Source organism: Myripristis murdjan, chromosome 13 (assembly GCF_902150065.1).
Source record: "Myripristis murdjan chromosome 13, fMyrMur1.1, whole genome shotgun sequence".
In the NCBI taxonomy this organism is placed as follows: Eukaryota; Metazoa; Chordata; class Actinopteri; order Holocentriformes; family Holocentridae; genus Myripristis; species Myripristis murdjan.
Genome location: NC_043992.1, coordinates 14,901,545 through 14,915,505, shown reverse-complemented (window position 1 = coordinate 14,915,505; position 13,961 = coordinate 14,901,545). Strand labels below are relative to the sequence as shown.

General features: G+C 41.5%; 2 protein-coding genes across 2 annotated transcripts; one reads left to right on the top strand and one right to left on the bottom strand.

The window, feature by feature from the left end:
- Window positions 1-277: 277 nt before the first annotated feature.
- Window positions 278-3,231, bottom strand: LOC115370069 (histone H3.3). Its single transcript, XM_030066888.1, has 4 exons — window positions 3,073-3,231; window positions 1,972-2,115; window positions 1,503-1,656; window positions 278-1,066 (listed from the first exon to the last, which is right to left on the bottom strand). The coding sequence occupies exons 2-4, from the start codon at window positions 2,097-2,099 to the stop codon at window positions 938-940; spliced, it is 411 nt and encodes a 136-aa protein (XP_029922748.1). The 5' UTR covers window positions 2,100-2,115; window positions 3,073-3,231; the 3' UTR covers window positions 278-937.
- A 543-nt stretch (window positions 3,232-3,774) lies between these two features.
- On the top strand, window positions 3,775-11,608 carry nop53 (NOP53 ribosome biogenesis factor). The gene is given in 13 exon segments (XM_030066887.1): window positions 3,775-4,032; window positions 4,971-5,047; window positions 5,303-5,405; window positions 6,390-6,592; window positions 7,625-7,680; window positions 7,833-7,854; window positions 7,857-7,930; window positions 8,452-8,553; window positions 8,697-8,855; window positions 9,537-9,712; window positions 10,107-10,173; window positions 10,583-10,659; window positions 10,787-11,608. Coding segments are annotated over 13 exon segments (1,383 nt in total). The 5' UTR covers window positions 3,775-3,826; the 3' UTR covers window positions 10,848-11,608.
- Window positions 11,609-13,961: the final 2,353 nt, after the last annotated feature.

Below are 13,961 nucleotides of genomic sequence, written 5' to 3'. Positions count from 1 at the left end.
GAACACTGCTGCACTTCATTTTTTATGTGGTTTTACCGGACCATCAGTGCAATATATTAAAAACCAAACCCAGACTAAATCACCCCCACCAACAGCGCTCACACACCTCCGTTAACCACAAGAATCCCGTGTATTATCATGTTTGCATGTGAATTCTGGAGTACAAATATTTGCTTTTTTAAAAATGACTGAGAACATAAAATCAAAAACACAGTAGAAAAAAAATCATAGGTTATCATATCAACCTGAGAGAGGAACAAAAAAATCATAACATTACCTGGATAATAACGTGGCTGAAATCAAAATATGATCAACATAGGTTTGCTACATATACGCCGCCTGTTGTCTGTCAATCCATGCAGTGTCATCATAGCACAATGACGTTTCTAATTGTCAACCAGAATCAAACTTAAGTGATTTGATACATTTAACAGTAACAGTAGAAATACACCATTATTGTAAAAAAAAAAAAAATGCTACTATTACATCAAATTTCTGATTTTAAAAAAGAAAACCAAACTTTTTGATTGGGTAAGACCACATTATATCAATGTATGTGTCCGCTTGAACATGATGTCTCAACCTTAATGCTATTTCCTATGCTGATATGAGAACACGCCATTCTCAGCTTTGCAAAAACACCCTATCTATGTAGATAACTAGGTATTCCTGTGAGCTAGCTAGTTAGATGTGAGGAGTGTAATTGTATTTGATTCAAAGTTTCAAACATACATGAAGATATTCTAAGCAAACGCTGCTACTAGTAGCACCAAAGGAGACATGACTACACATTTTACGGTTATCACAATCATGATATATAGAACCTCAAACCAAACTACAAACTAAGTATAGAGGAAGGAGAGGGATGAGAAGAGTGGTGAAGGGACGAGGGGATGCTGTATAATAAATCAGAGAGGAAAAAAAAAACAAAAGCTTTTTAAGCACGCTCTCCACGGATGCGGCGTGCCAGCTGGATGTCTTTGGGCATGATGGTGACACGCTTGGCATGGATGGCGCACAAGTTGGTGTCCTCAAACAGACCCACCAGGTAGGCCTCGCTGGCCTCCTGCAGACAAGACAGAGGAGAAACGGCATTTAGGAGAAAGTTACACATGGTGTCAGATTAAAGTTTTTTTTTTGTTTGTTTTGTTTTTTTTTATCAATTAGGGTTAGTTGGACTCCAGCAGTTTAAAACTCCAGAAAATTATTGTAATAACAATTGTTACCCATGTTTATGTGTCTTGTTGACGACCTAAACATCCCTTTAAATAAAATACAACACCCCTTATACAACAAAGTTCTTGTAGGAATTATATTTTTCCCTTCCAAAGGTCACACAACTAACACGTCATTAAATATGAAGCAAAAAAAATGGGGGTCAAACTGACCTCAAAGATAATAGAGAGGTAAATAATAATATTATAAAAGGAACCACTTTATCATGACAATATATTTGTGTGGTTGAAATACTTGGTCAAATATTTATTCATGTGGACACAAACCTGCAGAGCTCCGATGGCTGCGCTCTGGAAACGCAGGTCTGTCTTGAAGTCCTGGGCGATTTCTCTCACCAGGCGCTGGAAGGGCAGCTTGCGGATCAGCAGCTCAGTGGACTTCTGGTAACGACGGATCTCACGCAGAGCCACTGTACCAGGCCTGGAAACAAGGAGAGGCGCAGAGTGATGGTGGGACGAGTGTACGCTTGAGTAAAGTGTTTTATATACTATTCAAATTACAATCTATTGACAATATGTATATTAAGTTTTCAGGCAAAGCCGGAAAAATGTTAGGTGAGATAATGTGTAATGAAGGTGAAGTGTCCGCACAATCTGCTTTTTATGGGGGGGTTGCAGAAAACCTTTAAAATTCGCCTGCCTCAGTGTGGGGAGCTGAACAAAGGGCTGTGGTGGGATGCGTGAAACATTTTGCTGTTCTCACCTGCACCAGCAGATGGGTGACATTTGCTCTCACCTGTAGCGATGGGGCTTCTTGACCCCACCGGTGGAAGGGGCGCTCTTGCGGGCAGCCTTTGTGGCCAGCTGCTTACGGGGGGCTTTGCCTCCAGTGGACTTACGGGCAGTCTGCTTGGTACGGGCCATGCTTACTACAGCTCACCTGAGGGGAAATATCAAGGTGTGCCTCAGTTATGTCATTATGAAGCTTTTTTTTTTTTACCTCTTTTGTAAATAAAGCTAACATTTAAATACAATATTATGCACCAAAATTAAAAAATCAATTTGACCCTTAAAACGTCCATCTATCAAAACAAATACTGAAGTTTGAGTGTGCAAAAAGAAAAAGAAGAAGAAAAAAAAAAAAAACATCTGCACTGGCACCCTGAATTATGTCAAACCGTCTCCAAGGCAGCTTATGCAATAACCGAAACAAAACGGACATGGCGGCTAGCTAATCACGGTCGAGCTCTTTATCACATCAACCAATGAGAACTCGAATTCGACCTCCAGGGGCGGGACTTGACGGAGCTGTCCGCCAGTGACAACGAGAAGTTCACCCGGCAAGCCCCGCCCCTTGCGCACTAAAACTGGGTCCGTTCGTTTCGTCGGTTTGAACTCCCCGGGACCGCAAGAGCCTTGATTTTTTATTCAAAATAAGCTATTTCTGTGGAAAACCGAGGGACGCCGCCCGCGCCGGCTTCCCCATGTCAGCAAACAAGCACACCTGAAGATGATGGCTGGCCGCTTGCTAGAAGAATGTAAACGGGAAGGAAAAATCGTTGTAGCAAACGAAGAGGGTGATGTTAAAAACGACCGAACATTATCAAAACTGCGGCACGAAACCGGGATATCAATTTTGAAGATGACACTAGACATGTCAGCGGAGACATTGGTGAACAATATTTTGTCAGATGACCCCTCACTTTAGGCGCATTTCCGAGTCAAATTCGAGCAGGACACAAGTGCTTTTAGGTCCCTGACTCCCCGAGCAAGCAGATAATAGCTCGTCTGCTTTGCCTTTTCTTTTCCACCGAAAATAAACGAAAAAACACATCGATTCGAGAGCTAAAAATCATAAAACGGTAGATTGGAGTTTTAGTGAAGAGCTGATACTTACCTTGGAAAAGTTAGTGAGAGATTACGGCAAATTTTGGGGAATTTATTCTGGAGTCTCTAAAGCGTTCTTCTCGCAATAAAATGAAGGGAAGGCAAAAAAAGAAAAAGAACATAGCAAAGCGATAGGAGACACGTTTCCCATAATGCATTTGGGACAAACATATTACAGACATGCAGCGACATGATAAACAACCGCACGAGCTAACCCAAACTCAAGTCTTATGCAACAAGTTCTGCACGTTCATCTTTAGCTAATATTATGATTAATTAGGTGTTAAATTTTTAATGCAATTGACCATGTTAATTAACATGGGATAAAGGTGAACCCCTGACAGTTTCCACCACAAAATATAAAATAAATGCCACCGAGTCCATGTGCTCACACTGTTAGTACCACATACAATATATTATGTAACTTAAGTATTTATTAAATTATCACTTTAAAAACGTTTACAAACATTTTAATATTGTCTAGCAGTGTCTGAAAAGCGAGGAGAACCACGACACTGCACTGATCATATTTTAAGCACAATAATTTACAACAGCTCTAAGAAATACGACACACCGAAAGAAAAATAAAATGTTTTAAAACTTAACTTGGACTTGCTGTTTGATGATATCCTGGATTTTGCGCCGGTAGTTGCGCTATCAGTACTGCAGGTGGCGCTGCAGCAGCCCGACCGCAGCACGGTACTAAAGAAGAAGAAGTAGTAGAAGAAGAAGAAGAAGAAGAAGACACGCAGCGTTGGTTCAACATGGCGGCGGCTAGGAGGCTGAAACGCGTGGTAGCTTCACAGCCCGGGTTTCTGCCGGTGAAGACCTCAGTGGACGCCGCGGGTTTGACGAGCGGCCGGAGGAAACGAGTGAATAAAAACAAGAAGAAGAGCTGGGGTAAACACAGCGACATCCAAGATGTGGAGCAGTTTCTGGACGACGTGCGGCTCCAGGAGAGGACCACGGGGTAGGCAGCACACACAGCACACAGCCGTCTGGGAAACAGGAGATAAAGTCCTGAGTTTGTCTGGTATTAACTAGACGTCTGACAATTTGCTTGATTATCTTCGTCAGTGTTGTTTAATAACGTTGTCTTGCGCTGCTGTGTTTTATGGAGCTAACTTCACACCAGATCCTGTGTTACTGTAACGTTAGCTATACTGAATTCAAGTAAAATGTCAATATAATTACAAAAACACAAATAACCCATTCGTTTTCCCAGGTGCAACAGTCTCCTGAATTAGGCGAAAATAATGTCCTGATGTTTATTGTCTCTTTAATAAGACCATTACATACGAGACCTTTTAATAACTAATCATTAGTAATCTAGTGTAATATAGTATAAGATTAGTTTGTTTAGGACCTTTACAAACTATTTAAAGTGCTTTGACAGACACAGCAAAGCAGAATAATCAGAAAGCAAAATAACAACAGAAAGCTGAACAGAATGGCCAAACGAGAGAAATACAAAGTGAAGGTAAAATCAAGATAAGGTAAAAACAAGAAATCAAAAGATGCAAAACACACTGGAGAGGAAAATGGCAGGATGTTGAAAGAAAAAGATGGTAAAACGAAGTAGAAAGAAAAATAAGTACATACACTAAATAAGTAACACTACAAGAATAAAAGCAATAATAAATATAAAGATGACATCACATAAAGGCAGGCATATAAATGGATTTAAGAAGTGATTTAAAAGAAGTTGATGACAACAGAACAGTCTAATAAGTTCAGAAAATGTGTCCTTAAAAACCAGGAAAAGACATTTAAGCAGTAGCATCCAACATGCCAGACAGCGTCTCACATCACAGCGTCAGTGTTGCTCAGATCCAGTTAGCGGAGCTGGGTGTGTCCGTGCGATGGCCGGTCCCGGCTGTGGTGTAACCTCATGTTTGTGTGTGACAGGGGTCTGCTGTCTGAGAGGCCCGATGACAGCCTGTTCTTTCTGGACGTCGGACAGGAGCCGAAAACCACACAGAAGGGTAATGACGAAATACATCCCCACTGTTGTTAGGCATCATTTAGATTTGGCACTGTTCATCAGGCAGACTGGAACTGTAAATAACCTGACAAACATATAGCCCTGCCTTTTTCAACAAGTGAAGACAAAAAAAAGAGAGGTTTATACTCTCTCTCAAAAAAAAAAACTCTTTCAGTGGTGCTTTTTGACCTCCATTGGTGACGAGGTGTGCTTGTGGTGTTTTGTCAAGTGAAGTTGAATTCTCTCTTCTCTGTAGCAGAGGAACCTGTCGAGGGGAAGAAGAGGAAAGGGAAAGCATCGCGCCCTCTGAGGATTGACCTGATCCTGCAGCATGACTCCCTCGTTCCGCCGCCTAAAGAGTCAGTACACAGCATTTGTGATTACAGGAAAAAGGACACATTTTTGATCTGTTGAAGTTGTTATTTTTTGGTGGTTTGTGATTAGATTACAGGACATGTGATTGAGGCAACCCATTTGTCCAGGGTTTGGCAGAAGTGATGGTAGATCAAAAATAGGATGTGATTTTTACCTCCTCGATAGTTGGATAGTAAAGATGATGTGGCCAATCACAGAACAGTGGGCTTAGTGTTAACCTGTTGCTGTTTGCCTGCTTCTCGTTCCAGCCAGCCCATGAATGAATTTGACTGATACTGAAAAAAAGTTTTGACAAAAATCCTACAAAAAATGTGCTGAGAAAATGGACTATAAACAGCATTACAAATCTGAAACAGTTAATGAGTATGGATTTATCCTCACTTCACTTTTGTTACTCAAAGTGCTTTTCCACTCTTGAAAAACAGATGTGAACTGCAAATTATGTTGATTGTCTGAAAAGTTTTAATGTACTTTCATGTACTCTTGGGGGGAACGGGGTGGTGTAGCATATGGATGCTTTTCATTCATGGACCTGGGTTCAAGCCCCTGTGTCAGCGCACAGAGAATTCCCTAACAGAGATCAATAAATGATCACAATATGATTGAAACTATTTCTATATGATGGCCCTGTAATATTAATAGCTTGTATTTTTGAAAGCTGTGTGTGTCCAGTGATGATCCCATCCTTGCGCTCCCAGTATTCCCTTCTTGGGAATGTGAAGACCAACATGGAGCTCAGGTGACAGTTATGTGAACAGTTGCCTGGGATCTGAGTAAAAACACACCAGAGTTCAGCCACTCAGGCCCTAATATCCAATAAGAGAGGGAGAGAGAGAGAGAAGTTGGCATTAGTTACATATTTGACTATAATTGCTTCTACACGGTTTCCTCTCAATTCGTTTACCCTCTCATGGCAATGTCCCGTATTTCTCCAACAAGTCCTCATCTGTCATGTGCCGTCTCCCCAGTGTTTTGGCCCACCAGAAGCCCAACGCCAAGAAGCTGCGTCGCCTTGCCCAGAGGGCCGAGCGGTTGGCAGCCAAAGGTGTGGTGCCTCGGAAGCAGAGACAGCTGCTGAACAGGCGTCCGGTCGACAAGACGGCCAAGAAAACAGCAACAGAGGCCAACAACAATCCAGACAGAGGGTTTTACAATCTATGGGGACAAGAGGGTGAGTGTGGATTGAATGCGTCCATCCAGTGATGATCCCATCCTTGCGCTCCCAGTATTCCCTCCATGGGAATGTGAAGACCAACATGGAGCTCAGGGGACTGTTATGTGAACGGTCCTCTGGGATCTGAGGATTTAAAAAAAAAATACCGCTGTATAAATGAAGTTCAGAGTTTGCGTATGCTCCTAATACCATACATATCACAAGACTTCTTTAGCTCAGCTAAGCATTTTCTGACATGTTACGGGTTGGCCTTATTTGGTTTCAATTCACACTACATAAGGCCTGACTTTACCATGTTGAATTCATGTAGGTCAGCCCAACCAAATTTAGAAGTTGAGGGTGAGGGTCCTTTGCCAAAGTCTCTCTCAGAGGCTTTCTCAGAGCCAGCTCGTTCTGGTAGCTGTTCAAAGACCTGAGCAGGAATTTGAACCTATAAAATTAGCACATTATTGAAACCCACTGCTCAAAACCAGCAGTGGGTTTCTGATGGAGACGCTAAACTGCTGTTATGGAATTGGTCTAAACTGAGTTCAAGGACCAGTGGTTTTTCATGTTTAGCTTTATATCACAAAATGTATCTAATTCATGTTTCTGCTAATCTTTTCCCAATGCAAGCGGTCATATTTTAGAACTCCAGTATAATGTTTCCTACCTTTTTATCCAGCTGTTTGTTTCCATCCATTCCACTATAATATGAAAATGAACTTTCATTTTTTGGCGTATAAATGTTCACAACTTTGTTAGCCACAAAAGCAGAATATATGTTGTGAGTGTTATAACCAAAAATTCTAATTTGAAAATTGAGGGATTTTGATTGCATGTAGTGAAATCTTTAGTACCCCAGTATGATTTGCAAAACTGGTTGTTGCCATGTCAAATGTAGGTGAATGGACCAAATAATCAAAATCACTGGTATGGTCTTTTTAATGTATTGTCATTGAGTGTACAGCACAACAGAACTAATTAAGTTAAGGTACAGTCGAATTATGCCACATGGATATTTGTAACCACTTTTCCTTCATATTATAGCTAAAGACGCCTCCGACCCATGGTACCTTCAACAGACTGGCAAGAAGCTTGTCAAGGTGAGTACATTTTGATTCACATTAGTGAGCTGAGCAAGAGAGCCTTTCTCAAAGTGTGGTGACAGTTTTGATCGTGTGTGAGTGTGACTAACGTTGGTGTGTGTGTGTAGCTTGGAGTTTAACTAAACGTGGCTCTGTCACTGGTTTGTCAGCGCCCAGAGAAGTTAGTGAATGAGAGCCATCGGTGGTCCCTGCGTGGAGGTGATCGCTCCCAGGAGGATCCTACAACCCTGAGTTCTTCTCCCATCAGGTAGTAAACACACTGCTCTGCTCTGCTCCCTCAGATCAGCGTCAGACTGCAAACCTCACCTGCTCATGCGTCACATTAACCGCTGCAGATTTTTAGGCAGTTGGTGACCTGGTAAAGAAAATAAGTCTGCCCATAGTCTATTTCAGTTCAACAGACTAATGGCCCCTCCAGCGCTGTTGATAATGTAGGCTTTCCTGTAGGAGGTCTGGAGTAAACTTGGTGTTTTTAATATTTGCTGGACATTCATGGACTAAACTGCTCAAAAAAATCTGCAAAACATTCAGCTGATGAGTCAAGACTCCTCAAGCCAATTAACTTTACAGTACATTGTGAAGCCGTTGTCTCACTTAAAGTCTGTGTATTTATTTGGTAAAATGTTGTGTGAAGGGTTTTAGCTGCTGTAGCACTGCCAGCATTATTAGTCCTACAGTTGTGGTGGTTGTTCTGCTGAAGTCACCTGTGCTGACACTGTACCCGCTTAATCTCTCCTCTTTGTTCCCTCTCTTGCCCTGTTAATCCAGGCCTTGCTGCTGGAGGCCCATGAGGTGGAGGTGAAAAAACAAAAGGAAGAGGAGAAAATAGAGAAACAGCTGGCCTTCAACAAAGAAGAGACGGCTACAGAGGTATAATCTGTCATTGCTGGTGTTGTTGTTTGTTTGTTTGTACCACCATAGTTCAGTCCATTGTCAGTTCAGTGACTGAGATGGTCTTGATGCTAGATGCTTTGTGAAGGTCAGTCATGCATTTTGTATGTGTCCCTGTGCAGGAGACAATCTTCCAGGAGCAGGTGGAAGGCCTGCTGGAGGAAGAAGAAAAAAATCCTGTTGAGGAAGAGGGGCAGGGTGAGATGCCGGTGGGAGCCATCGTGTTGGCAGAGAAAAAGACAGAGAAACAGAGGAAGAGAGAGAAGATGGACAAGATCAAGGTACATACAGTGTTCACTGCATGCACAAAATACACATACACATTATCACTGTATGATTCACTCTAGTGTGGATCTGCAACCATGTTTTTGTTGTTTACTGTTAATTGCACAACTACCTTCTGAATCATTACTTTATTGCAATACTAGACATTCTTGGGTCTCTGATACCCTTGCTCTTATAAACTTTTAGTCACATTTTTGGCATTGTATTTTGGATGATGATGAATCTCTGTGGATAGAAATCTTCCCACCCGTCTCACTTTGAAAACTCATGTTTCCTAAAATGTAGGGGAGTCATAATTTGACCTAATAAGAAATGTTGCAGTTGTGAGTTTGGTGCACATTACACATACATTTTCTTCTCTGCAGCATAAAGTATCTCTGTGCCAGTGATATGTAACCTAAAACAGTCATCACTTTTGTTTATTATTGAAAACTAAAAGTGCAGTTTGTATAACTTGAACATATATAAAGCAAAATGTTGCATAACCATTCACCACACACACCAATAGCTAAAGCCTGTGAGTGGTGTCAGGTTGAGTCACAGGTTTAATTGCAAAACATTTGAACGATAGTGTGGTCAGAAGTACGACATGTACAGTTTGCTTTCTGCTCCTCTCCTCTGTTTGCCCACCCTCACCTTCTTGTCCACCTCAACATTTTCCTCTGCCTCCCACACAGGCGCAGCAACGTCAGGTTGACAGACAGCAGATCGACCGGCGGCAGCAGCTCTTCCAGCTTCGCTCCATCAAAGCCTCCATCAAACAGCAGGAGCAGAGGACCAAGGAGAGACAGACAGAACGCAAGGCCAAGCAGGAGGCCCAGAAAGCCATGCCCAGACGCCTCGGCAGACTCAAGTACACACCTGTTTTATAATTTTTGTAAACTCTACTTTCAGTACAGTCTGTGCTTCGGCAATATTTTATTTATGCTACCAACTTTTATTGTAGATTTTCTCGTTTTGAGAGATGACAATAACTTGTATTGCAGTGTTTCCGTGGGTTGACTGCTTTGAGGCGGCAGCATGACTGTGTGTGTGTGTGTGTGTGTGTGTGTGTGTGTGTGTGTGAGAGAGAGTGTGTTCCAGTACACACTGTATTTGAAACCTATCTTGTAGAAGAATAAATCTTTAGTTAGCTCTCTGGCGCCGTTTCATCAGCAGTGATAATGTAATGTATTCCTTCGACTGTAGCGGGACCTGAACTGTCGCCGTCTCCATGGTAACAGTTGCTATCTCTTCTTCATCTGCAGGTTCCAGCCTCAGGACCTGGAGGTTCAGTTGAGCGATGAGTTGGCCAGCTCCCTACGACAACTTAAGGTACCTCACCAGCTGCTGTAATGGGAACACCTAGCAATGCCCACTTTAAATTCATCAGTGCAGCTTCAGTGTCTTTCTTCATCTGTATTACATTTTGGTGTGTTGGTTGGTGTATTATTTGCAGCGCTCCATTGTCTCAGTTATTCTCTGCCGCAGCAACGACCCAGATTTCACCATACTCATCATTAAAGTTTCATCTGATCCAAACACCAGCTGCAGTGTCTAGGCCCCCCTCTCTCTCATCCCATCAGTGTTTCTCTGAATATTATTCAGCCTTTTTGTAGTGTGAGTGATTTTAAAATCTGTGTGGGAAATGGGAATTGAATAATGAGTTGACTGCAGAGTGACTCTTGTCTCACATGGACTTGTCTGGGCTTGTCTGTCCTCTTGTAATGTGGTGGTGCTGCAGCCAGAGGGCAGTATCCTCAAGGACCGCTTCAAGAGTCTGCAGAAGAGGAACCTGATTGAACCAAGAGAGAGAGCCAAGTAAGGACGTCTCCCTCACTCTTATGTAACAGCCTATCAGAGGCTCCTGCTGACTTGTGAACCACTAACATGCAGAGTCATAAAGTGTGCAATCCTCTCCGTTACCCCTCTTTTCCACTTCTCTTAGGTTCAAGAGGAGACATAAGCTGAAGTACGTGGAGAAGAGGGCTTTCAGAGAGATCACTTAGTGCCGAGCCATCGGACCACAGGGCCTGAACACCAGAAGCCGGGAGATGTTCAAGAGCCACAAGTGCAACAGAATGACTGTTTATAGGCTCATTGGACCCATTTGAAGGTCTCACTTCTCGTGCCAGTAATCACTGTGATGGTTACAACTACTTAAAGTTTAATATGCCACCCACAACAATGGATTTCCAACTTTTATTATTGTATTTAAAATGAGACTAAAAGAGCTGGAGATCTGTGCTGTTTGAGTCGTTGTGTAGCGTGTTTGCTGCGTCAACGGTGCCTTCCATTTTTATGTGATCATTGCTTCATCCATATAATTCCTAATTTGCAACAATAAGTTCACCCTGATAACACCTGTCTGTGACACTAGCAGATGGACTACAATGTGAGCCTTTTGTATTAGAAAGGTTATTTAAAGATTTTCAGTCTACAACCGGGTCAGTGTTAGTGTCAGTGTGTCTCTGTTGTGGATGAATGAAGATTTAATGCATAGACTAATAACTGGGTCAGCCACAGCAAGTGTCAATAGCCACTTCATGGATGTCAGTCAGGGCTATATTAGTTCGGACATGATCGTCTAATTTCCTGTGATTACTACACTTTGTCTACATAAACATCCTATATCATCAGTGAGTTTCATGGAGAATGCTGGATGTGTTACATCAGAATTTCATAAAAAAAAAAACTGAATGGAAAAAGGCGCATAAAAAAGAATTACTATTCTTGTCTGACTTACTGCAGTGTTAATTATTTCATGCTCTGTCCTCGAGGTCGCTCAAGGAAAAATTACAATTCCTTCAGTCTTATAACACAAACAGGCACAAAATAAATGTACAGCTAGACTACAGATCTCCCAACAGTGTGAGGAAATATTAGAAAGGGTTTATTGAAGAGGCAAATCGTTTTTTACTCTGCAATTGGATTATTTCATTAATAAAGTAACACTGAAATATTTTTATGGATATTTTTTTGCATGTCAGACATAAAAGCAGACAGACAGGCCTGGAGAAGTTAGCATGTGATAATTGATTCCAGCCCACTGGCTTAAACCATAATTGCCTTCAGTGTCCTGCTGGTGTGGACAAGGACGCGCACACACACATGTACACAGTGTGTGTGTCCCCTGGTTCCTGGACTTGTGCCAAAGCCTCTTATCTGTTAATCAGTGTGAAAATGTAATCTTTTACCTTCAGAGGGCACAGAGGTCCCCCACCCACCTAGCTGCCCAAAAGAGATGATCCCTCTCTCCTCTGCTCTTTGTCTCACACATGCGCAAGTGTGCACTGAACCGTTTTAACACTGGGCCCCCTAACAGTTGTATGTCATTGCTGGTCTGTATTGAACCACAGACTCAGATTTGACAATATTATGTCCCAGGACAAAAAACATCAGGCCAGTCAAACCTCTAACCAAATAAGTCACCTTAATGCACCGTGCTGTGTTAATTTCTAATGAATGAAATCACCTTGAAATCAAAATAATTATTTTGCTGGGGACCCCCTGGAGGTTGCACTGACCCGTCTTGTGGCACTGTGTTCATGGCTGGTTTGTCTTTGCAACTTGTATTATGTCATTCTAGTCTGTGTTTTATGTCTTATTTTTATGGATGTCTTTCCATTTATGTTAGTTTGTGCATGGTGTAACTATATCAGTTTTTAGGAATTCTGCACAAACATTAAGCCAACAATAAATCTACAGGCTCTGATGGTGATTTAAAAATAAAACAAACTATATTACAATGTGTTCACTTCAAACTTGTATGAGAACCAAAGAGACACCATAACAATATATAGCAATGCAATAGGGGTAATACTATCATTATTATTATCATTTGTTTGTTTTGGCTGCCGGAGCTACGTTACTGTTTACATGTAAAACAAGGAGTACTACGGAGCAAGATTATAGGGTTAGTGAGGTAACCTTAGGGTTTAACCTGGAGAGTCCGGTGTCATGATGATGGCTCACTTCCCAGCAAGGTGAGGCTTACATTGCCATGGTAACAGAGACTACATGGTTAACCTGCTCCAAACTTATGTTTAGGCCATCAGATCAAAGACAAAAAACTATCAACCCCACAAAAACAGGATTCCTTAGTGTCTAGTGTTTCTTTCTTTCTTTCTTTCTTTTTTAACAAATACAGAGCCAGATATGAACAAAAACATTGCATTCAGATGAATAAGACATATTAAGGTGTACTGGAAATACTTTGTCACTGACAGATAAGATAGATAATACTGTTCGCAGGGTGTTTATAGACTGGCAGACACACTTTGCTTCCATTTTGATTTATTATATCGGAGAAAGGGGAGCTCTGTTTCCTGGCCATTTGCCCAATTATGCAATGAAATATGGCCTCTATTAAATAGCAGGTAGCTTAAATAGGTAGTGGTTGATAGTGCATGGAATTTACAATTGCATTGAAAATTTCCCAAGATTATTCCCAAGAATTTTGGTGTAGAAAGTTGCACCCATGATCCGGAACATGAGAAAGACTTTGTGAAAACAAAATCACTGTTTCACCATAATGACATGATTATTGTATAAACGGTGCCTTCTCTGCCTCAGTGACGAGCTGAAATATGCCTGTTTATTTAAGCATTTGTAATATCTGGAATTTTCCTTCTGCAAGCCATTAACGTTGGCAGCAGTGTGATGTTTTGCTGCTGGTCATTTGTATTTGTCGGCCTATATTAGTTTATTCTTTGTGAGACAAGAACATAAATGTTTTTCTTCTACTTCCCACAGTCTACAGCATGTTTTCGTATAATCCTATAATTATTCATAGTGCCCTGCATTAATTTTTCTATAATTTTTCACTATTATTTCTTGTGTTTTATTTGTATGCTGAAACATGAGCTCTGCATTGTGGCAGCCTAATTTCTCCACAATGATCAATAGTTTCATCTTAGCTTAAAAAGGCTGTCTTTGTTGTGCATGGCTGGCTGTTTATTACAAAAGCTGCCTCTTTTCTGTGAACATTCTCATAGTGGGATTGAAAAATCCTAGGTTACCAGAGCTGATCAATACCCACCTTTGAAAGACCAATTACCCGGGATTGCCGGTGTTAGATTTTCTGAAGCCAGCTCTCAAAAAGAAGCCCCAGCTGTGGAAAC